At 37.7% G+C, this 25,895-nt stretch overlaps 1 protein-coding gene across 4 annotated transcripts in view; it reads right to left on the bottom strand.

Moving 5' to 3' along the window:
* The window catches only part of SCUBE1 (signal peptide, CUB domain and EGF like domain containing 1), a 188,750-nt gene that overhangs the window by 48,016 nt on the left and 114,839 nt on the right, over positions 1-25,895 (bottom strand). For 2 of the 4 annotated variants that reach the window (XM_057370558.1, XM_057370559.1), the window contains 2 exons: positions 20,669-20,785; positions 278-400 (listed from right to left, as the gene is read on the bottom strand). In XM_057370558.1, the coding sequence (XP_057226541.1) occupies positions 278-400; positions 20,669-20,785 (240 nt within the window). The remainder of the gene's footprint in view (positions 1-277; positions 401-20,668; positions 20,786-25,895) is intronic. The other 2 variants (XM_057370561.1, XM_057370560.1) reach the window with 1 other exon arrangement.

Genomic DNA, 25,895 nt, shown 5'->3' on the forward strand with positions numbered 1-25,895 from the left:
GATTTGAAGATAAGGCTCTTTGCCTGAGGCTATTCCACTTGGATTTTTATACTTCAGCAGGACACTGACATTCCTACTACTAAAAACATTGAAATACAACATTTCCAATAATCTTCTAATCTCACCTCAGTAAAAAGAAAACATCACAGGCGTTTTCTAACCTTGCTTTCTATGACAGTACCATTAAAACCTGCAGTACAAATGACTTAAGTACCAAAAAAAATCTGCTGGAAATAACATCCTCATTATATGAAGAGTAAGGTTAATGAAGTATTACCTTGGCAGGTCCTTTCATCTGTGAGCAGTTTATAGCCTTTCTGGCAGCTGCACTCAAAGCTGCCAACTGTGTTTCGGCAGAAATGGTCACAGCCGCCATTGTTTACCAAACACTCATCAATATCTGCAAGGAATRAACAGCCAAAAGTTAGTTCATGATAGTAATTCAATCATTCAGAGCAAGAATACAGGAATTTACTCAGATCCCCAAGGAGGCTGCTRTCCCTGTTAGGAACCAGGCTGGTCAGATGAGTCCCTTCCCAGACCWATCTCACAAGGAGAGCTATGGGCTGAGCTGCTTGGGAAACAGAACCATTTCTYTCAGAACTGGACCCAAGCTAAAGTACTTTGGTGTTACATCCTCTGTAGATGCAGGGCTCTGCCTGATAGCAGACTTCAACCTGTGAAGGACATGAATCCTTTTACCTTGCATAGGAACTATCAAAACTAAAACACATGAAAAGACTGAAATAATAACAATCACGAAGTAAAACATACTTGAATTCTGAAGAAATACTTCTCTTATGCTTAAAAAAACAAATGAAAGGATACATTTTATTTCATAATTAGCATTATGTGCTATTTTGGTCATTATTCTGTGACACAGTGTAACCCATTTTCATGTGTCAAACGTTTTTCGTTTGGTATAGCAGGAAAGGAATTAACTGAGTGCATGTGAAATGTTGCTTCTTTCATTATTCTGAAGGCAGAGATAGATTGTCTTTATTTGAAAGCCATATATGTATATATATGTATGAAGGACAGGATCAATGGCTCTTACTTCAAATAATTATGAGTGGACTGATGAATTTTGTAAGACTTCTGAAYTTGATACTGATGATTCTACTTTCTACCCTTTTTAACTTCTCCCAAAGGCACTGAAGAACTGGTATGACCAGTCCCAATTTTTTCCAATCKATAAAGTTTTACATAATAGGCACAAAACCTGATTTGAAATACAAGGAATCTTTCCATCCTTCCTCAATTACAAAATCATGGATCCATGTTTATTTAAAAAAGAAAAAATTACTTTCTTTTTTTTTTCAGGAGAAGAACAATGCCAAAAMCCAGCTCTTTTTATGTATGCATACAGTGAAGAAGTAATATGAAATAGAGCCTTGGGTACCCACTTCTGGAATTGAAAACAAGATCTTTCTGGAACCTAAGTGGAGAGTGATRCTTCTTTTTGAAAAGCTTCTTGCTRTAAGAGCTTTGAAACTTTGAGGTAACAGCTGGCTATTTAAAGAGCAAATCCTACAAAATGCAAATCTAGATGCTAAGAGGTCCARTATATGGAGAGGGAAATTTATCAAAACTAGCACAATGGTGAATGAAGGGCACGTTTTAAAAATTATTTGAATTTAGGAGGATTCTTAGTGAAAGTCATTCATTAATTTTTGGAAACATAGGATTCCAACATAAGAAAATGGCATGGCACTTACCACATTTTTGCATGTAAAATTTAAACTGCAGCAAGAGGAGTGAAGTGGTAAATCTAAAAATTCTGACACCTGAGAGGCAAATTCAGCCTTCTAAACAGCACTTTGTTGTACACACACTGACAGAAATATGTCCAGGACTCAMATAAACAAGAACAATGGATATTGCTTTAATGTTTCCTTATGAGTTTCATTTATGGCAAAGAGATAGGAAATTTGTTCTCAGGCCCTCTGAACTAAATTACTTTTGTGCCTGGTTCTGCAGAGGAGTGGCTTTTGCATTCAATCCAATTGAAAGAATGAGGGTAAATTGTAGGCAGCAGCTGTGGAATGCCCTGAATGCTTTGCACAAAGCCAGCCCAAATCTTTGTGTCTCAGGTAACTGTGTTCTCAAAGTGCTCTGAAATCAGGAGTCGTGTTTGCTGTCTGTGGTCCTCCAGTTCTGGCATTTGGCTGGCCAAGAACAGAAAACCCTGGGCTCCCAACCTGATAAATCTGGTGAAGAGCACACTGAGGGTCACCATACATRATACCATGAAACTGGAGGCAGCAACCCATTTAGTTTCAGCTGTGATCACCTGCACAGGTCAAGATTAGTAGTGAAAACATAAGAATTTTTTTCCCAATTCCTGCAGCCTGGCATTTCCTTTTGTAAAAGTGATTCTTCCCAGCTGCCCCATGTGCGACTGGGACTGTGTTGATGGATTACTACARAAGGTCCCATCCTTTTGCACAGCACACATGTACCTAACTAGAGTTTAGCTTGCCCTGACAAAACTGTGGGACAAATGGAATTGTGAACTAAAATTACTAATACTTTATGCATCGTAAACACACAGAACAGTCATCCATCATGAAGAAGATATCTTTTACTTATGATAAGAACAACATGACCTTTGGGCTACTCTGCTGCCTGAGACTGCTTGAAGTAGAAATTACTTGCAGCCTGTCAAACACCATTCTGGAGTAACGATTGATGTTTTAAATGATGGCCCCTGGATTTCATATGCTAAATTACAAATTCCAGTCTCTTTTCAGGATCTCTCAAGACCATAAGGGGCAAAATTGAAACCCTGCTGGCATCACAGTGCAGATTTTAGGCTGTTAATAACTGCAATTCCACTGACAATGCAGCGTGTTAGTTTTAAACGAGCAATTCTTTGGAATAATTCTGAGCCAGGATCTGGGTAAAACCTGGGAGAGTCCACAGGAAAAGAAAGCATTTATTCATTTCTCCTAACTGGAAAACATGAAATGACCTTTAGAAACCAGGACCATCAAAACAGAATAGAGGTCAAAAYTGTTAGCTGCAAAAACATTCTAAATAACATAAACAGTGCCAATGTCTCTGCTTTCACTGTATTTCTTTCCATGGCCATAGCAAGACTGACAAGGCATGTAAAAATTATTTCACTCTGTGGAGAGCAGTACTTTGCTGCATTTCACTTGTAAGAGAGCAGTATCCAACCGTATGTATCATGTCTAACTGGTTCATAGAAATTGAACCAAGTCTGTATCCCTACTATTTTTCATTCCTTGGCTATAAATAATTTGTGTTATGAGCCGTGTGAAAATAAATTATTCCACTGCGTGAGAAGGTGAGGCCCCATTTATGTTTGAATTCACTGGTACCCAACTTTGTCAGGTGCCTCTTTGAACTTCACAGAGGGTGAGCATGTCTGCCTCTCATGYAGAGAAAAATACACTGTGGAAACCCATTATGTTGTCTCTTCCAGCTTTGACATTATTTAATCAAACATTCACCTGCTGTTATGGGGACTGTCTGTGCAGGAGTCATAAACCTGCTATCTTCAAACACAGTTCTCAAGTGGTTCCTTATGATGCAGGTTGCTGAAGAATAATTCCAAATTCCCACAAGTTCTGCTCCCCTTTATCCTCAGGAATGCAAAAGGATGTAAAGAACTGTATTCCTCCACGGGGGTTGTACATAAAATGCCCTGATGATACCGTGAGAGTCATTTCAGACTATGAGGTCTGATGGGCTTTCAGTGCACTGGCAATAAAATCCCAAGGGATTTCTCCTAATGCAATAGGTCAACATTGTTAAATGATACCTTGCTCATACAAGCTGATGATCTGCTACAAATACCAACTGATGTGGTGAGTACAAATGGGACACATGCAGATGTGGAAATACAGGCCAGTGGAAAACTACAGAAGCACTAAAAATTATGTTCAAAAATGTCAGGTGAAGGTATGGTATAATAGGCAACTGAGAATTCAAGCCTTCTGTTAGCTCTGAAAATGGTTTGTTCAATTCCCATGCAATTAAATAGAATTAAAAGCAAAGATAAGATTTGCACAATGGTAGCTAACACCTTTTTAGAAATTGTAATATTTGAGGGAAAAAACCCCAATTACACGTATTTGTCTGGAGTGGAGCTCAGCAACATCATCACAAAAGCTGCGCATTCATGAAAACCCAGAAACAAACCCTGGGATGTCCTGCTGAGCACAGAGTGGAGGATTTMCACTCAGCCTCTATGGCTCCCTGCCATCTGTATTTGTTGGGCTGATGGAAGTCCAGGCTTGCAGCACATCCCATCAGCAAAATCCTGACAGACCTTGGGACAGACACTGTGGTGAAGCCAAGCACTGCTCTCTGGGTCCTCTCATGACCCACCCCACAGCCTTGTGGCATTTGCTAAGAAGTCACGGTTCTAGCGGAGAGATCCAAGTAGTTTATTACAATGCCCTGTYTTTGCAGTTATTTCCCCAAATTTTCCATATTCTTTTGGACACTCAGAAGATATTTTCAGAAGAATGGAGTGAGACAATCATTTTTGAAGAATGAAGGAATATGTAACATATTTCTAATATAATAGATTATCCTATTTTTTTTCTGATGATCTCAAAATGTGAGGGAGGCAGCGGAATAAGCTTTAAAAAAAAGCTTTTCAGCTTTAAATAAAAGTCTAGAAATTCAGATGTTTTATGCTAAGTTATATAGCTACAATTTGACTGGGCTAAACAGGCAAGCTGTTATTTTTCTTTTCATGATCTTGTGAAGATTAATGAGAATGCCTGCCCCTCTTCCATTTGCACCTTTTTAAGTGCTGCTCAGTGAAATTCATATTTGGAAGGAGCTGGTTCTGATCAGGCTGCATGTATGCACTTGTGTGCGCGCATATAAACCCACAGAGATTTGTCTTGCTGCATAMAAGTCAGAGAACAAATTAAAAAGTAGGGATTTTAGGTAACGTAGAACGTAACATTTCACATAAGCTGCTTAAAGGCAACTGAAAGGGTAATCAACATGCAATCTTCTCTTAGCTGCTGAACAATGATGGAGATGGAGATTTCCAAAGCCTCATCACATGCGGAAGTGAGGATTCTCCTTTCAATGGCTGGACAAATATTTGAACTGATTGTGCYGGTCTAATCCTTTGCAGATTTAAAATGCTACCTAACTCCAGGAAAATAATACACTCTCAGATCAACCTAAAATAATTACAGAAACTTCATAACCATCTTTTTTTTTGTTTTTAATAATGAAAGCCATCATGTTGGAATTAGTAATGCTATTACCAGTATACAGTGGGCATCAATATAAACATATTTTTTGTAGTTTGCTAGTTCTTTTCMTTCCCTGATTTCCTAGTGTTTCCTTGCTTTTCTTTCCTTGTCCTTTCTCATGCCTTTACAAATCACCACAGTCCCCTAAACCTTGAAACTAGTGTTGCCTTGCTGACATAGATATTAGTTCCCCGATGCACACAGACCACCAAGTACTTTATAAAGCAGCCACAAAACTTTTTAACCCCATGCCAGAGGTGGGGAAATAGAGGAACAGAAAAACAAATGCATCCACTCTTGACTCAGCAGGTTATCTTGGGGTGCCAAGCAGCACAGGCTTGCACAAAAGACCTTGTTCTACATGCTGTTCTATGGTAYAAATATTACAGAGCCACCAATGCTTAGAGTGCAATTATTTTGATATTTGCCAGCCACTTCACAMTAAAACTTGTAAATTCAGGATTAATGTAAGTATAAGCTACCAAGCTCCCCTTACAATACTCTAAATATTTTATTCCATAGCAGCTTAAATAATGCATGCCAGGGATGTCTCATTAAGGTAGAAAGATAATTTCATATCCCTAGATTCATTGGATCAGTGCCACTATGAGAAAATCTAAACCAAAGCAGAACACAGGCTCTGCTGTTCCCTCCAGRAGCATCAAGCCAGCTGTTGTGTGGTTATTTGGCTGGGAATTTTAAGTTCTAGTTCCAGTTTTACAATGCATTTATCCAACACTTTGGGCAAGATGTAACACTTCTGTGCTTTACTTCATCTGTAAAATTTGGGATTKGTAATTATCATTTGATATTTCCAGGACCAATACTTTAAAATGCATTATTATTGAACAGGGCATTATAAATCAAAGTCATTTGCTTTTGAAACTTTTAAGTCAAATTCTGGTCTGGTCTTTAGAATAGTTTAATCCAGCAGCATGTTCCAGGCTGGTGCTGCTTTGCACTGGAGGATTTTGTAAATGTCTGTGGGACTGTTAGGGTCATATTTACTTTAGGAGTAAAATTGCTGCTGCACCACTTTACCTGAGACTGCACAGTTCATTGCCTTTTGCATGTTTCAGGGAGGAATAATTCTATTTATGCAGTGCCTTCTACTTGAGGATTTCAAAGGCCAGCAGCTTATTATCATCATTACATTAAACCTACACAACACTATTGCAGGAGAGGTACATTTAATTAATTCTTGTTTAATAAACGTGAAACTGAGGCAGGTAGGATAGTGTGTGACTTGCCTGCATCAGATAGCTTCAAAATGAAATAAAGCCTATATTATAGCATCTCTAATTTGAGTTCTGCACTTCAACAACATCCTCATTTTCCCTCCCACAGTGCTAATTAACTGTAAAGTATGGTAGTCATTACTGAACTGAAGTTCCACCAAGTAGCAAATGAAGATTCTCTGTTTAATTAGCTTTATAGCTACGTTGTGGGACAAGGCATTTTCCTAATTAACAGGATTAAATCTAGACTGGGCAGACAGGAATGAGTGTAATTAAAATTTAATCTCCCTCATCCTGAAAACAGGCTGCCCACAAAATAGGGAGCTTTGTGCAAACGCTCTTAGAGCATGGAAAGGTTGAGGCAGGTTTCAACACATTTCCCTCATGTCACTTTCTCAATTTTCACCTGTTATCTTTGCAATTTCAYGAAGAAACCTGTCTTCCAACACAGATGGTAATCTGTCACATATGGATTTAGGTGTCAGCTATTCTCCCCCAGGACATATCCACTTTGACATTATCCACCAACCAATCAATAAAAGAGTCTGCCAGGCTGCCAAGAGATCAATCACCTTGTAAAACAAACATTATGTCCTATTATTTTCTTATTACAGTTAATTAGATTTATAAAACACAAAAACCTTCGCAAGTGAAAAACTCAGAAATGCTGTCATAATAGGTTAGGCCCAGATTTCTCATTTGTAAAAGGGAAGGGATTTACTAAATCTAATGTGAAAAGAAAGGATTTTCATTTAAAATTTTTGCTGAACACTGAATTCTTTCTAAACTTAAAAACATGTTAGTGCAATGCTACGAACCCAAACAGTGCAAGCTGTCTGAGGCTGTGACACCAGAATGTGAAAGGGACTGGAGATGTAAAGATACAGACTAACAGTCTTTTACTGTCTAGGCTGAACTAAATGCTAAARCTATCCCTCCTTCCCACCTCCCCCTCGCCAAAGGAAAAGATAAACCCCTACAGGAATCCCAGGAAATCAAACTTGCTTTCCTCCTCCTGTGACATTTTATCAATCAAAATGCTCTTGTCTATCAAAATGCTTTTTATAAAACACTGAGGGAAAAATAAATGTGCTGTTAAGATTTCCATGTGTACTTGGGGACACCAAAGAATGTCTCACTGTTTTACAGAGCATGTGGAAAGTACAGGACATCAAATTCTGGGAAACTCAGCTGTACCTGTGGCCATGTGAGTAGTACAGACAGATCTGGAGGCTGTGGTTTTGTAAAAGAGTGGGAGAGAATTGTGCAAATACTTTGGGCTGACTGCTTACCTACCTTAATTATCCACACAGCCACTACCACCAAAATAACTCTATGTGTAATGTTTATGCAGGAGGAGCCAGAAGAATTAAATGGGTTGCTGCAGGTTACATACAATAACAAAAATAAAGGAGTTAATTCAGTGTTTCTTAAGGTGYAAATCAGACAAAATTGTGGGACTGACATCCCTGGGCATTTTCTCTGTGCTAGATGTCACTAAAAAACAAGGCCTGGCTCTTACTGTGTTTCATTTTTCTGTACAGTCTGAATGAAAAGCAAAGGGGCAAGTGAGYGAACTGTACTACAGGACCAAGACACAAGAATCCCTAGATTTAGTGTATTAACTCAGTTTACTCACAGTTGTTTTCATTTACTCCCTTGGAATTACTAGCTGCTCAGGAAAGCTCTGTGTTTATTTCCAGCAATCTCAGTTAGCTTCTAGAAAAGTATTTCTTTTAATTAAATAAAAGTGGCATTAAGGACGGTTAAAAATACTGATGCTCTCTAAAATCCCAGTGAAACTATGCTAACTTTCCTGGGATAAAGCTACTCCTTCTGAAAGGGGCAGTTAAATATGATTAGCCCAAGATAATTTAAATTGCTCTTAATGAACCAAAGAAATTTGGATGCTAACCAAAAATTAACTCTCAAATATTTTTTGAAGACACTTCTTYAACCAACCAGGGATCTGTTCTGTAGCAGTGAAGACAGATCCATCACTGAAAGCAGGACCTAGTCATATTTTAAAAAAAACCCAAGCTGTATTTAATGATGGAAAAGGCAATGATAAAAGGATGAAAAAAATACTCTAGGTTTTGAATGTTAGCAGTTATGATTATGTGAGTAGTCAACTCCCAAGTAACAGAAAACACAGCATACTTTTCCATAATATTCTGTGGTTGTTGATCCTCAGGGGGTTTTGTATTGTTGAATAAATGCAAGGTCTTTTCAACAACTGAAATGCAAAATATGACCCTCTGAAGCATTAATTTAAAGGATTTGGCATTTTCAAAGAGGAGGTTCACAAAGACAAATAACAACTGCAAGTTTCTAGGGAACAGGAATATTGCCTAGTCATGAAAAAACCCTAACTTAGCACACATGAATTTATTTTGTGGGGATAGATGGAACCCTTGGGAGGGAATGAAACAGAATGAGTTACATGGCAGCTGACCCAAGTCTGCAACTTCTTAATGGAAGAYAATTTGTTATATTATATTTGTCTGTCATGAACAAGTCTACAGCAGAAAAATGACTTGTATCTCTTTAAGCAAAATAAAAAAAAAAACAAAACCCCAAACCCAAAACTCAACCAAAAATCTAAAAGGCAATTCGCTTAAAAGTAGGGAAGGGGCAGTGAAAGTTTAACACATATTCTGGATTAGATAAATGTGCAGCCCCAGTTAGAAAGATTCTGCTCTCTACTCTCTTTTTTTTTTTTTTAATTCAATTTTTCTCTTCCTGACAAATTTCAACTGTGTTCATAACTAAAATATGCATTTCGTTTCTTTTTTTTTTTTTTAATAAAAAAATCATAGGTTCATAATTTGATTTTTCACCACTGTGCTCTGGAACTTCAGCTCCTAGAGTCTCTTAAAAAGTCTGAATCAATTATGTCTCTAAATCAAACAGCCACATACATACTCCTCAGTGAGTCTCCAATTGCTCATTTTTCYGATCACCTCACTAGGCTTCTGAACATCATCACCACCTACCTCCAAGACTTTTCTATCTTTTCTTCCCCCAAGCCCCACTCATTGACTCATTTTCTGCTGGTAACRAGCAGCTTTTTCCTTCTCTGATATCTCTTCCACTGGCTGTATGGTTTTACCACCAGCTCTTCTGAGTCTTCTCCTCAGTCAGACACTCTATCATCTTATCACACACCAAAAAGACTCAACTCCCTTTATGCTATTAAAAAGTGGGGAAAAAAMCACAGAAATCTAATTTTGAGTCACCTCCCAGTCTTAGCAAGTCTTGAAACAGCTGTTTCCAGGGCAGCAGTGCTGGCCCAGATGATTGTGGTTCTCTCACTGGACATGACACAGAGCTTTCTACTGAGCTGCTGCAGCTGCCTGCTGGATGCTGTTATGTTTTCTTCACATTGGATTGATCTTGTGTGTTTTTTGTCTTGAGTCCTGGATAACATCGATGGAACAGTGTAAAATGACTGCAGCCTCAGCAATAAAGCCCTAATGTTTGCTTCTTTAATCCATATTTAGGCAGCTTTTTGAAAATCATTTTGTAGCTACCTGAGAACTTGTGCTGTCATCCAGTTTCCAAGTCTTATCCACCTCTTCAAAGACAAGCATCTCTTCTGAGAGACTGAACYTGGTTATTGTTCTCCCACTTGTTACTCAGTTTTCCCTCTCTCAATCCTGAACTTTGAAAGTGTTTTTTTTTTTTTTTTGACACAGATGATCTTGCATCATCTGTTTTTTTTAGAGTCCTATCAAACCAAAAATAACCTCGAAACTGCCTCTGTAATTTAATATTCCCATTTTCCTTTAGCCTTTCATTTGTCATTCCTATCAAATAAATTYCCTTTGTGTCTTCTTTCACCAACTACAAGTCTACCTGTTATCTCTGCAGCATGCAGATGGTTGATTCATGTGCCAAAAACTTCCCTGTAGAAGCATTAAGTGGGTCCAACTGAAATGGTCTTCTGGAGGCTTTCCCAAAATGTGTGGTCTCAAAAAGTCTTGCCAGTCCTCAAATCCTGAACAGGATCACTGTTTGCATGACAAAATTCCTAATTCTCCTCTCMTTTAATGTTGTTTTTGTTATTWTTTCTTTGGTTAGGCAGACACATCTATTCTTTCACAGCATTGAATCACCCACTGGCTGCCTTTGGTTACTTGTTTGTCACAAATGCCTCTATTTTTTTAATCATAAGGTTTTATCAGAAAAAGAGGAGTACTGGGAAGGGGAAGAGACAGGGTGATCCTTTGCTGCTGCTGCTGCAACATCTTTCCAGAAAATCTGCTGGTTTCTGTAAACCAGTTGAGCAGTTTGGGATTCACATAAATCTGCCTGTACCAAGCAGGCTTCCTRCCTGCTTCCTGAAAATGGCATGTGGTCTCAAAATTCTTTAACTGTGCAGAAGCACTGGAAAAGGGTCAGAATTTGTTTGTCAAAAGGCAATTTTAAGAAATTTCAGCTATTTTAATGGAACATGTAATTGCACATTTAATATGAGCATCACACRTATATAGAATATTATTATTTTTGTTCCTCCTAAAAGCACTAGTCTAATTACTGGAGAACCCAAATTTTCACTACTACCATTCTTTACATTAGTCGCACATTCACAAATTAATTTAGGTGCTAATTTCTCATGGAAAGCAAAGATGGCCCTCTGTCCAGGCAAAGATGTAAGAGATTATTGTATTTTTTTYCTTTTTTCTAGGATAAAAGACAGACCTCAGCCACAAGATTTGTATTTACCTTGTGATCAGCATGGACAGGGCAAAAGTGAGTTTTGCTTTGATACATGACTATAGTGTCTTGTGCTTATACCTGATCTGTATTTTCTGATASCTCTTTGCTTACATGTACAGAGAAGCAAACTTAAATGGTGCTTGTATTTGAACATGCACTTATTTCTAATTGCAAACACTGGGAGGGTGAGTTTTTGTAGCTGGAAAACAGAGTTGTGTGAGGAGTCTGATGGAAGCAGAGCTGCTCACAATGAATTATGAAAACTAGATCTTGATTTGACCATTGGGAAGTTTACTCTCGSCTTAAATTGATGAGAAGGGAGAAAATCATCTGAGGGGAAAGAATGGCTCAAAATAAACCACTTCAGCAAACACTTAAGGGCTGTTAAAAAACAACACCTATGTTAATAACTAACTTCTAAAACTCTATGCCCTGACTTCTGATAGCTTGTGGACTGGCTTCAACAAAGCCATTTGGCTTTGGCTGGCAATTGAAAAAAATCAAGGCATTCTGATTCTTCTGGAGCAGGATATTTTTCAGAGGGAGGGACACAGAAAAAAAACAGAGAGGGGCTGAGAATTTGTCCTGCACTGACTTCCATATCTGAATGGACAACACAGGCCTCTTTGCACCACACTTTTTCTGGTATTTTGTTTCTACTATTCAGCTCAAGGAGAGTCACTGTATTCCTTGTTGGTTAGACTTTGAGGGGAAGCGGAAAGGGTAACCCATAACGCAGTTCAGGGATATTATCAGAGTACCCTACAGGTTGGGATTAAACTCTTTTCATGTCCTTTGGAGCATGTTATTGCAGTAAGATATGAGTTCACAGGTACCAGCTGCCCAATGTTATTTCCCAAGGCACGAATCTCTAAGCCTGTACAAACAGGACATAGTTGAGCCATATCATGTAGGACCTCTAATGCCACCAGGAAGTACCAAAGGCTTATTTTCCCTTGGGGTCACCTGTTCTTCTGACTAGAAGAGCACAGTTCACTGAGGGATTCCTGAGAGAAGTTGAAGGCACAAGGTGCAAAATCAAATTTAATGCCCCCTGAGAGCTGATGCATAGCAGAGAGKACAAAGATTCTAGCTGGGTATCCATGGTGGGGACAGTGCTTTGCCTTTGTCACAAAGGGTGGAGTCTGCACAAAGGCCAGAGGATGAAAACCCCTGTGTTAGAAATGAAATAGCAAGTTGTAGTGCCTTTTCCACTGAACTTCTTTACTTGAAATCCCATGAGAATTCAATTTTCTGAAATGTCTGAGAAATTTTCCTAAAAAGGTCTGAAGGGTATCTGATCTATTACTTTAAAATATTTTTACTACTTGCCACTCCCAATAATTATGGTTGAAGTGGCCTATGAGCTTCCTCTTAGAGAGTGTAAGCACTCAGTGCATCTTAATCTCTTTCCATTTGCAGAGTTGGTATTTTTTTTTTTCCTGGCTGAGTAAGGTAAAGTSTGCTSAGAGTAATTCTGTCTTTCCCCTAGTTAATATGACAGACTCTAAACAACATGCACACTACTACTCTATGGTATATCAGTCATACAGCCCAGATACCTTCATTTATGTGCAGCAAGCAAAGAGGAGCTACTTATCAGCTTAAAAGATAAAACTGCCCTCACTTCTTGTCACTGTATCTTTGACTAAGGTAAGGATAAAGGACCATTTTCCATATGCTCCTTCCAAATCAAACTATAAGGCACCATTTCAGTGGAACGTTGACAAAATTTAATGTGTAATACACATTTCTCTGGCATGAAGCAGTAACATTATGAAGCAGTAACATGATGAACCAGTACAAATGCTCTATTAACTACCTAAATTCTCTTAGAGATATGACATGTAAGTAGATGGCCATGGTGCAGTGATCAAGGGAAATGTAATCAGAAGAAAAGGCAATAACACATGCAAGTCTCTGGCCTTTCTAGCTTTGCCAGACGTCCTCATCAAAAACCCACTGCTGCTTGTAATTTTGAAGCTGGCTTTTATGCTGACATTTGCTGGTACCACAGCACTCCAACTACAGAGGAGGKGATGACTGTCAGCAACTTCTTTCATTTTAGTTTATTCTTTCACACAATTCACATGCATGTTTTTTCCTTTTTCTTTTCTTTTTTGAGAAAGCACTGGGAAATAGTAATGGCTTGTTATGGATAATGGCTTATAACGCTTATGTTCCTCAAAACCCCAATGTGTCTAATGTGGAGGGAGCTGAACTGATCTCCTCACATGTGTTAAAAAAATTTCACATTGCTAGAGAAAGGTGAGCTGGAAAAAGCTCTTTTTGTAAGCCCCAGGACCTTCTCTGGGAGATAAAATGCAATACTTAATGACACTAAAGRCACTGATGCTCCTTTCACTGTCTGGAGCATCACAGATACTGCACACACTGCTGATGGGAGGTGCACAGAAAGTAGGCTGTGATTCAAGCAGGAATAGTCAGACAATGAACCCATTTGCCTCAAAGTGACTGTCAAAGTTTAAACTCTTGAGGAGATAATTTAAATTCTTTTTCCTTTAAAATGTTGATGTGTGAGAACAAATTCAACCGAGGAAAATTTTGTATTTGGGTGACTACTTTCAATCAGATCTCTTTACAGGTAAGGAAAGAAAGAAGACTGCCTGACCCAAAAAAAAAAAAAAAAAAAAAAAAAAAAAAAAAAAAAAAAAAAAAAAAAAAAAAAAAAAAAGAAAAATAATTCACATGAAATCATTTGGGCCTCTCTTGCATTTTTCTTTTAGGTCACATACATCATAGTTCAGAAGGCCTGCTTCAAATTTACAGCATTGACTCTGAGGGCATTGAGACACTTASTGCTGTGAGAAGTGTGGTTACATGAGCCACGAAGGCTTTATCTGCCTTGGTGTAAGCTTGACTGATGCATATGATAACAGAAGTTACCTTGTACTGGGATGTATTTTACTGTCAAATTTTTACTAACATGTTAAAAAAAAGAAAAAATAGAAAAAAAAAAAAAGTCAAATTCATCAGGAATATTAACCATACAAAACCTGAGTTTATCAAAGGTACTCCTACTGCAAAACATTGCATTTAGGTAACAAATGGAAAAACTATATCACTCTGAAATTTATCTGATCAGTCACAGTCAAATGAAAGTATGATCATTTTTCAGGCAAGCTAACAGTGGATGTAGCAGATTAACAAMTATATCTTACTAATAATAAACAGTAAAAATAACTTGTTCTCTGTCTGGAGTTCTCCTTGAAAAAAAGAGAAAACATTTTCAGTTTAATATGAATTGATTTGGACTGACAAGATGCAATTCTAAGTGCTTTAGTCAATTTAATCCAATTTAGAGAAAAAAACAAAAACAAATTTTAAGTCATTTCTATTAATGGAATGATGGAGGAAATCATAACTGTAGCCAAGAAATGAAGCCAAATTGGCCTGCTAAACTGTTCACTGTGAGCTTTTCACTTAGTGCTAGTGTGTTCTGAATTAAAACAGAGGGAAGCCTTCAAAATCTGACTCCTACTCTCATACCAAACTGATGTCAAGCATTGATTTTAAGAATTTAATTTAATGAAACCTTTCAGTTCATATTTAACAAAAGATGACATATTTTGTTTAATTGAAAATCATTCTCTAAAAAACTCTTTTCTCAYAGAAACAATTCAATTTTCAAAATTTAATTCACTTTCAGGGTTTAATTTTTTGTGCACTCAAAACTAATTTTCCTGCTGTAATAAGCTGCAATTAAGCAAGATAAAAAAAGTAATTACTATGTCAAACTAGTACAGGCAATACAAAATTTCCCTTTTATTTCAAGTAAACTTTTATGCTGTTTTTTAAAAGAATTTTTTCCTTAGTCTCCATGCTCCTGCTTTTTTTTTTTTTTTTTTTTCTTGATTATAAAAGATGTTTAAGTGGTGAGTTATTGGACAGATCATTCAACACTCAGGCATTTCTGATACTCCCACTGCAGCACAGTCAAGTATTTAAGCATGTAAGTGCCACATTTCTTTCCTGCCATATGAATGCTGAAGGATGGGGGCTGCTCCAAGGAAGTGGAGAGCCCACCAGATTGCTTGGTCACCATGACAATGAGACAGCAGGAAGAAGAAATGTTTGCCATGCAGTCACATAACCCCAGCGTAACACCACTCTAGTTAAATATGCCAGAGTGCTAAGAAGGGCTGACTTAGTGACACATGGTGAATAAAATGCACCATCTCTAGGCAGGGATGTGAASGGAACTTTTTCCTCTCCTAAATTCAGGTCTGTGAGATCACCTGGACTTGACACAGAGTTATTTGTGCACAGGAATTAATCCTGTTGCAYTCAGTCATAGCTGGTGGTACATTATGAACTAAACCCCTGACATTCCAGCCCGGATGACTATCCCAAAATCCTATTGTTGTCAAGTTTCTTCCCCTTTAGGGTGGATCATCACAAGATGCAAATCAAATGATGAAAGGCAGGTGAAATGATGCCAAACAGAAAGTTAATTGTACAAAATAATCCATACCTTGCTATTACAAAACRTCTATGGGGCATTGCAAAGTTAGACAGCACTTAATGGATGTTTATAGAAAAGTCATAGTTGAGATGATGCCTTTGCTCTATGACCCTTAGAAATCTAGTTTCTCTGCTTGAAATTTTTATTTGCTCTGCCATTTGACTCAAGGAGCTCAGCAAGGGCTGCAGCCTGCACAGTTACTCTATGTGTAGGTGCAGAGTGCTGGGAAGTTGCTTAATTCCAGGCACAAGAGTGCCTGGGGGTACAGTTTCTTTGTTAAGTCCTGAGGCAGAGATGTAGCATATATGTCATACACATGGTCCTACATTTTACACCATGCTGGAAGCTTGTGGCCCTTCCTCTTGCTCTAATTCACTTAGAGAAGCCACAAAGGAAAGTCCCTGTCTCTCTCAGATATCACCTTTTGCMATCATTCTCAATTCTTCTCTACTTTAAGTCCTGGGAGAAGAATTCTCCCTGGCTCAGCTTGTCTCCTGTAGCTGCCCTCAGGAAGATGAGCTCTTTATTGTTTGATTCAGTCAGGCAGATGGATTTAAACAATCTTCAGAAATCTGTGCTAAGTCTAATCTACTCTGACTTCAATCTTGAACTCTACAAGATTTTTGCAAAARCCTCCTGCTTTATCAGCTACCTAAGCTGTATTTAGTATAATTGAAATGCTAAACTGATGAATCTTCTCATTGAGGGCAGAACAGAGCTGGATCCATAAAAAGGTCACTCAGCAGGAAGGACACACARAAACCAACAAACAAGGGAGCTAAGGACCATAGAACCCCTGATATGCACAACACAGGGGATATWAAAAAGTGGGTAGGAGGCAATGAGCAATAAACATTCTGGGCCCCTATGTCCTTTAATCTTCAGGGTCCCTTTCTGTCTGAATTAGCTGAATTCTGTGGGATAACTTGGKAGGCATTTAGGGAAGTGACCTACACTTGTTTAGTCATCTGYAGCACAACAATCGACAGCATCAAATGAACTGAGCATCAAGCTAGGATCACCCAGCTACAATGGCAGTAGAAATTAAATAGCATTAATTAGAGGGAGAATATGGAACTAGAATGTCTAGAATGCCTAGAATGTCTCTTCTCTTAGCTGTCAAAAGCCTCCGTGGTTTGGCTTATTAAGAGCCAAGTTGACAGGAAAGCTGAAGGGAATAAAGGAACATTCTCCATTGTGTGCCAAACTGAGGGAAGACTTCAGTTCAAGACTGACTTTTAAAAAACAGCAAAGGTTTATGAACTTTTATCCAAGCACCATTAATACATCTGAAGATCATTCTAAYTAGACCACAGACAACACTTTTGCACTTATTTCCGTATTTACCTGCAAGACCAAGTAAGTAATGTGTGTAAGGGAGAAAGAATCAGAGATTAAAAAGTTTTTCTCACTTTACAGAAAGCAAAGCAATCTTCCACATCAGTAGTSTTCCTATGTGCTCTGCTGATACCTGTAGGTATTCCATGTTAAAACTATCTCCACAACAATTTTCCCCCGCCCTCAAATTCCCCCCTCAAATTTTATTGACATTTGATATAAACCAGGYTGTATTCTGCATTAAAAAAATGAGCTTGATTCTTTGGGGTTCAATGAACTCTCATTTCCCACTGAGCCTATGGAAGAGATCAACCTCCTGCAAAACCACTGAAGGCAGGGTCCTTGTATTACCTGGAAGTTGCTTTCCTACACCTTCCTATCATACTCTGATACACTGGGAAAGGGCCAGGAGAAATATCAGAGTTCTGTACTCTGTGATTTAACCCCTACCATCTTCTATGCAGAACYATAGAATGTGAAATTTGATACTGCAAACAAAGTACAGAACAATTAGTTACATTTAAAAAGGTTTATTTGCCACCTTTTGGCAATCAAGCATATCTGCAGATATTATTTTTTAAGAACTTGTCTTCCCTTTTGTATGGGACTTGCCTTTTTTTCCATATTGAGCAATTAACGTAATTCCCAATTACTAAACAAAACCCTGTGGACATTTTGGACAGTAAATTTTTTCCCCAATACATGCTTAKGTAATGCCTAAAACAAACTAGAGTCCTGATTGTTGAACAGAACCATCTAGAAATTTTTGTTATTTAGAAAAAGAGTGGTTTTTTTGTTTGGTTTTTTTTTTTAAATTTAACTCATTCCCTTGTGAAAAATAAAAGGGAAGAAAAGTGTCAGTAGATTTCCATAAATGTGCAAAAGCACATTATTGAGGAAATCATCTACAAGTGAGCTAGAATCCCAGATGAAAAAATTACACTACATCCACTTCACAATACTTGAGGTCAGATGTTTCTATGAGTCTCATTTAAGCCTCTTGAATCTAAGCAATTACATAATTTCATACAGTAGCTGAACTGTGTAAGATGTCTTAGAGAGGAAGATGCCAAAATGGACTAAAAAAATCACAGACTTTCCAATAAAAACATTATTTTTGGTCAACATTATTTGCCAAACTAAACCTAAACATAATCATTTTGCCCAACCCACAAYTGCATTTTTCAGTTAATATATTAATTCTCCTTCCAATTTTTCTCAGTTTTTCTTCCATGCTGTACATCTCTACTTTCCTTCAACAATAGCATATCTTTCTTCTATATTTAGAAGCATAACCTCCCTTAAAATGATGTTCTATGAGAAACCTCACTTGGACATGCTGTGACACTCAATGGACCTGAAAACTGTGCCTAAGAAAGACAGGATATGACAGCTGCATGATCCCTGAAGATGCCTTAAAGGCCATCCAATAKATAATCCCTTGTTCTTACCACATAGACATAAAATTTCAGCTGGAGGAAACAGGGAGCTGGATACATGAGAAACTGGGGGCCACTTAAATCAAGAAGAATACAGTGGGAAAAAATATCCAAGGCGAAAAATTGAGCTGATCACTCTTTTTCTGGTCTTTTCTTTTCTAGAGAATGCAGAGGAATATGTACATACTGACTTTCTCCTACCTGGTCTTTTTTAGGCTTTACCTATAAGCAAGAGGACCCAAGATGGCATCAATGTCACTTCACCAAAACGTTCATTTTTCACTGAAAAGATGCAAATCCTAGAGAGCTTCCCCTTTGACTAAGGGCTGCCTGTAAAAGCTGTGCAAGAAACTTCACTGGTCAGTTTAAGTGCAGAGATTTAAATGGAAAATTACTTCAGCTTCAGGAGAATCTAGCACAGAAATCTCACAGTGCAGTGCATTTGAGAAATATTATTAAGTTAAATTAAATTCAAAATCTATATTTTACCATTTTAGGATGAAGAGTATTTCCTAAAATGGCAATAAAGGTTAAAAAGAAATGGTTTGTTGCTTTATTAAACCATTTGTGTTAACTTCCAGTTGCTGCTTGTTTTAAGATAGTAAGAAATAATCAGCAGCATCATAAAAATATAGATTCTGTTTTCTGTATTTTCTATGAAAAAAGGGAAAAGAAAAATGTGAAAGAACTTAGAGCTAAGGTATTTGGTTTGAGGATCAGTAGAATATTTCATTTTGTCTGTAGTAATAACTATAGACTTGATTATTATATAAATATTGTTTCATTTTAGTTCTCTGGCCAAATAGTTTCAATAATAAACATTATGATCAAGCCTAGGTGTGTGTTACATTGTTAAAATGCCTCCCTTTTAAGCACTTGGTGGAATCACTGTTACTGTTCTGCTATGGTTTAGCTAGTCTGCTGATAAAAATGAAGATTTATTTTTATGTGGCTTGAGCTAGATGACTGAGTTTTGATGTGTGTTCACCCTTAACTATTAACATTGTGTGCAATGGCAGTTTAAATGTTTTATTTTCAAATAAACAGGCAAATGAACTGTTATTTCTATAAATACTAAAAGGATCAGGCCCAAGCACTGGGACTTTTCAGCCTGGAGCAAGGGGAAACCATGCATTTTCTGTTTATTTTTGCGGGTTTTACTATTTTAAGTAACATCAAGCCTTGGACTGAAGATATTCTGACATTTCTGGTTACTTTGAAGGAAAAAAAGTCACAAGAATTTCTTAACAAGTTAGCTCAACTTATGCTAAGTCACTGGTGATGAAAAAATATTCTTTGTGACAAGAATACATGCAATGTCCTCCTGGATGTCCATCACCAAGGCTTTTGCAAAGAGGCTCAAAAGGAATACACAGGAAAATGGGAAAATGGTTGATGGATGGCCTGGTCCTACCAACATGTACCCAAATCTACTCAAATGCCAATAAAGTATGATTGTGTAGGGACATTTGAGAGCTGCCCTTGTCCCCTGAACTGAGAACACATGCTGACAGAGATATCAGATGCTCTTTTCTGCTTTCTCTTCCACTGACCTCAGTTTTAACACATACGTGAAAGACAGAATACCAAGGTTCTCGGGCCGTCTTTGGAGCAGTAAAATCTAAGTATCAGCTGTKTGGTTTAGACTCATGCATATGTCAATATTATTTTGGTTTTCCTTTGTAGCTGGCTATTTATCTTTGGAAAGTGTAGAAATGAACAAGTGTCTGGTGTCTTTTTCGGAGCAATAYCTGGCTTCACTTAGTAATAACCGGTTGATTATCTGTAGGTAACAAAGTACTGATTGAGAATTGTAACTTGCTTTCTGAATAGATAAATTCAGACACCATTAGATGACTGAGGTTTTACAAAGATATCAGAATATCCTTTGAAATGAAAGGCTTTTTGCAGCCCAGAGTTGTTCCATTAAATCTCCACTCAGTTTGAAACAGTTTGACCTCTGCATCTTACTTCTTTGCAGTAATAAAACCCTCTAATAAATAAAAAGAGAAATGATTGAACTAGATAAATACAGAAAAAAATTAGGGAGGGAAAAAGCTAATGAACTTAATTGCGATGACTAYAGCGGTATTGCCTTGACTTAAAAAGTATTGATTAAATAACTGAATATTTACATCTTGTACTGGACCCACTGAAGGCAAATGATGCATTGCAAAGCAAACAGAGGCTGACCTTTGCACGTTTTCCCATCAGGCTGCAGGGTAAATCCAACTGGGCAACTGCACCGTACCCCTGTCGCGGTATCCTTGCAAGTCCGATCACAGCCTCCGTTATTGACAGCACATGTTTCTGCAGAATGAAAGAGAGAGAGAGAGAGAGAGAGAGAGAGAGGGAGAAAGGGAGTGTAATGAAATGCTCTGGGGGAGGGGAAGGGCACTGGCTCTTAGAGGCAATATTACAACATATTAAAAGCAATATAAGTTTTCAGCAAGCCAACTGGAGCAAGCTCAAGGTCATCAGGATCAATGTACTGGTTTTAACAGCTAAATCATTTCCACAAGTCATGATTTCTTTTTTCTCTCAAACTGGAGATTTTGTTTAATATATTTAGTTAGTGTTTTTTAACTGTCTTAGACAATAGGGTGGTTATTACATATTAAACAAGTTTTAAAAGAAAAAGAAGTGATTGCCTTTAAAAGCAGAACCACACACTCTGTCAATGTCTAACTGAGGCATTTCAATGTTCACTTTTAAATGATGCTGTAGGCATAATAAACTTTAAAAACAGTAGAAAGCAAAGCAGCGTGCTAGACTTGGAACTGAGAATTTAAAATCCTTAGTTAAGAAAGAGTTAATGGAAAATGAACTACATATATCACTTTGACAAGAATCTACATGCCCAATCTGTTCTTACTGAACTACAAGCAAAAGGCATCTGGGTTTTGTCCACTTAAAGCTTTTTGCAAATTGAAAGGAGTTTGGAGTGGGTGGGAGGGCATAATTGAGGTCACTGAACCCATTCCAAGCTGTGTCATTGAAATTTCCCAGTGCTTGTAGTATGTAGAAGGGTGGCTGGGCAAACAGAGGCAAGAGAAAGTTGCAATACTTCTGATCTTTTACTACAGTGGGCAGCGACTATTAGGTACCACTACATTTAAAAAAAAATCTTCAACTTCATTACAGAAAAAGCAAGAACCCCTCCCTCACTGCCATTGTTTTGTGTTACTCATGTATGCACATGCACACACCGTGCACATGCATATGCACACATACTCACAAGCACATCCATAAAAGAGATAAAAGGCACGGGAAATTATTAACTTTGCTTTGATCCACAGAATAGAGTGGATGTAAGGATGCCAATTTAGCACGTCAGTTTGAACTGTACATTTTTCTGAAAAGTATTTACTTCAGAGAGTAAGTCCTTTTAATACTATTTTTTTCAGTTGCTCTGGATTTGATTAAATTAAAATACCCCACTGCCCCCCAAGACTGCCATTATTCTACTCAGCTCACCTCTTTCCCTAAAGAGGCTTTGTCATTAGTTACTCAGATTTACAGACTCCTATTGCTGAATATTCACAGCCTGTGTCACAATTGTACCCTGTGGACAGGGTCTGACAATCAGCTATAGGATATGCTAATTGGGAATTGCCTTAGAACAGTACATTGATCAAAAATTATTTACACAGAACAGAACAGGCTTTATCTTTCAATTGACCAGTACCAAAAGATTTTTATTTTAAACTACCCTGTGCTTTGCCCTCAAGGTGAACTTAGACTGGCCCTTTGGAGGGACTGCTTCAAAAAAGTGTAACTGTTTTTTTTTTTTTTTTCTCTTTTACACTGGCACAGACCTCTCCATCAGTTGTGAAATAAGCTCCTGGCACTTAAGAACAAACTGAAAGCAAGGGGTTGGGGCACACATGCATGAATAGCATGGGACAGATCTTTTGAATCTATATACATTCACACATGGTCCTCCAGACAGACTTTAAAATTTTTATGTCTGTCTTCTATGTAACAATATAATGCAGAAAGAGCCACCGGTATACAAATGGATTTGCATATAACTGCCAGGAAGCACAGCTAACAAACAGATTGACATGTTTTCTGRAACAGCTTCCTAAAAATGGAGTCTGCAGCTCCTGTTCTGCAGTTCTTGCTCACCTTGCAGGACCTGAACCTAACAGTTTAAGCACTATAATTCTGATTTTTATTTATTTTTCTAGGAAAGATTATTTTAGTGACTTACAGGCTGAAACTTCTGCATGAAAAATTCTTCTGCAAATGACAATGCTGGCATTTCCATGTGTGTGTCTTGTAGACCAACATATCAAATAATTTCATGTTTCAGAGAAGGAAATATGTTTCCAGTCATTTAAAATTTTTAACTTGGGTACAGTTTAAGGGCAGGAGGATTTGCCAGGAGTAAAGAGTTAAGGTTAAAACTCAGGAAAAATCGCTGAAGGTTACGTTTGTCATGGCACTGCAAAGAGCAATAAATCTCACGTTAGCAGATTAACTCTGGCATATGAAGACTCCTTTATTGCAGTGCGTCAACACAAGATGAACATAAGCAGTAATATTTCTGCTTTCTGGATGACATCCAGTGAAAATGAATAGACACAACAATTTTTTTTTTCCCATGGCATGGATGACTGGATCTATAGGGTAAGGGTCATTCAATGAACAAGAGTTATTTCTACATATAAATAGAAGGAATCAAGCCAGCTTTTCTTATTTTCACACAGATTTAGTAAAACAAACCAAAAAGGATAAATACCCTTCAACCTTCCTAGCAACTCTGACTTTCATACATGATGAGCTCTTAACAGAATGAAGATCYGAGTGAGCAAGAGGACATGTGACAGTACCTCTAACACTTTGGATAATTGGAGAGATGTACTGATGAAATTCCTTAAACTCAAGGTCGTGAGAAAACATCGGTAAAAGAAAGCAAACATGAATAGCAAAATGTGGGAAAGGGGCTACATCAAAGAGAGGAGCTGAGGCCTGCACACAACACAAATCGAATGCATGACCACCTGTGTCTCTGAGAGGGGTGACGCTGATTCACTCTTCACCTCACCACTATCAAACTTCAGTATGTATGCAGTACAACTTTAAGGCCTCAAGCCAAGAGCAGAAGGAAATTACTTATTTCCATTCTATCACACTGGAGAAGCAATGGAAGGGAAAGAATAGATATTAAAAATTGGATTGGGTCTTCATGGTTATATTGATCCTACAGACCATTTTTGCTGGGTTTTTTCTCTGTGAAAAACAAACTCAGCATTTTGGCCTTTTTTGTTGTTTCAAACTTTTTTTTTTTTTTTTGTTCTGACAAGGTAGAAGAAAAAAGAACTGAAAAACACAAGTAAAGCAGTGTCATGTTACTGACATTTAAATTCCTTCTGAATTATGAGAAAGCTTATAATTTGAAGCAATTAGACTTTACTGTTAATTTAGTGATGCTTGTAGCCCCATCYACACTGAAATCCTTGTTGAATTCCTACCAGAAAATTCAGGCAGAAACAGAGATCTAAAGAAAAGRACATCTATTTATACAAGGCACTCTGGGAGAGATTACATTTTATTTTTCCAATGTAAGCTCCTAATGCTGGAACAATCTCTTGTGAGTCTGCTCAATGGATCCATAGACAAGAAAAAACTAGAATCATTAACAATATGCTATGGTCTACTCCTTTAGGACTGCYGCTTTAGTAGTAGTCCACTGCACTATGGGATGTGCACTGCTTCTGGATATTAAAATATCCAATTAAAAAGCACAAGCTTGAGCCATTTGTCCTCCAGCACTTAGTTAACAGCTGAAGTTACTTCAGTGTCTACAGGGGTGTAGCAGTAGAACAGTTCTTCCGATTCTACTTCTGAAACTTTTGAACTACAGCAGAATCTCTACCAAGTGGCAACAGGTCACTTCCTTAAAAATTAAGAGTCACACCAGACAGGACTTGTTTGTCTTTGAGTAGTATTAAATGCCTGAAACTCCTAACACACATCTCATGGTTTGAGAATATTTTTGAAAGCCTGATTTTCAGCTTGTTTTATGAAACAAGTAAACATAACCATTTAAAATACAAGTTTCTAATAAAATGTGTTTGTTTTGGGTTTGGTTTTTTTTTTTTTTTTTTTTTTTTTTTTTAAGTAGCCAGTTATTTCATAAAGCAAATATTTGTGACTTCGATCTATCTCATGAACAAAAGAACATGATATGATTTTTAGGATATTGGTCAAAACCAGGGAAATCTTGGAACCTTTATTATTCATTGTTGGCAGGCTGGTTCAATCTGAGCTAAGATCAAAACCAGTTTTATAGGAATAGATTTCTTAACTAGGTCATTCTCTATAATCTTCAATAATCATGAGRACAGGTATGATGACTGGACTAGGTAAACATCAAAGGCAAGAGGAGGGAGATAGGTGCTTTCTTTAGAGATACAGGTTTCTTGATCCTTTCTGTTACCCATCATGGCAGTCTAAAGTCAACAGGATCCAGAAAACCTGAATTGTTTCCAGGCTCCTGATCATAACACAATAACTGGAAAGAGTGGATAACAGCTGTAAATATAAGACCTGCTCTCAGTTATGTGTAGAATATGCAAAAAGTTTTAAAAGAAGACAAAAGTGGCCATCTGCAGTGAAAATGAGAGAACGAAATAACCTTGAGTGAAAATGGGAGAGGGAAGCCACTGAAGTCATTACCTACATTCATGGCAGGCATGCAGCATCTGTCTCTTAAAAAAAAAGCATGAGAGGGACACTGAACGGTACCTTCTTGCTCAGAAGAAGTTGTTCTTGGACTAAATGAAATGACTGTATTCTGTAGAGCTTAAGATCACCATTTGCTCTGAATCAGAGAGGAAKGTTGCACTGACCTCCTATCTTAAGGCCCTGTATAAAGGAAAAGGATTTTTTACAGCAACAGGTAGGCTGCAGATAAAAGACATAGCAGTCCCTGAAAACAAAGAGTRTTCTCTAAGTTTGCCAGATTGCTATAAACTGTGTAGCTGACATAGTAAGCAGTAACTACAGCTGAAAGGAAAACATGMAAGTGGAAAAATGCTTCTTCTCACACTAAGTAGTTCCTATGATTGCCCAAATGATAACACTGACCAAAAGACAGGTTAAAGAAAACTAGCAATTCAAACTGTCTTTATTTGGAATTCAWTTGCAGTATACTAAAGCTCACTGGGGTCAGCAGAAATAGGATGATTGGGCTTTGCTCTAAGTCTGTGACATATTATTTTGAGCTTATTCTGAGTCAACTGTTATTCTAGCCCAGAGCAATTTTTGATGGAGTAGCCTGGAGCTCAGAATTTAGAGAAGGTTTCACATCCTATCAAGTAGACCACAGTCCAAGCAAAGTTATGAGTAACCATATTCAGATTGTAATTGTATATACTCCTACACCTGGTCTGAATTTTGCACAAGATCT

Source organism: Malurus melanocephalus, unplaced genomic scaffold (assembly GCF_030028575.1).
Source record: "Malurus melanocephalus ecotype Western Australia unplaced genomic scaffold, MMel_1.1 scaffold_128, whole genome shotgun sequence".
Lineage (NCBI taxonomy): Eukaryota > Metazoa > Chordata > Aves > Passeriformes > Maluridae > Malurus > Malurus melanocephalus.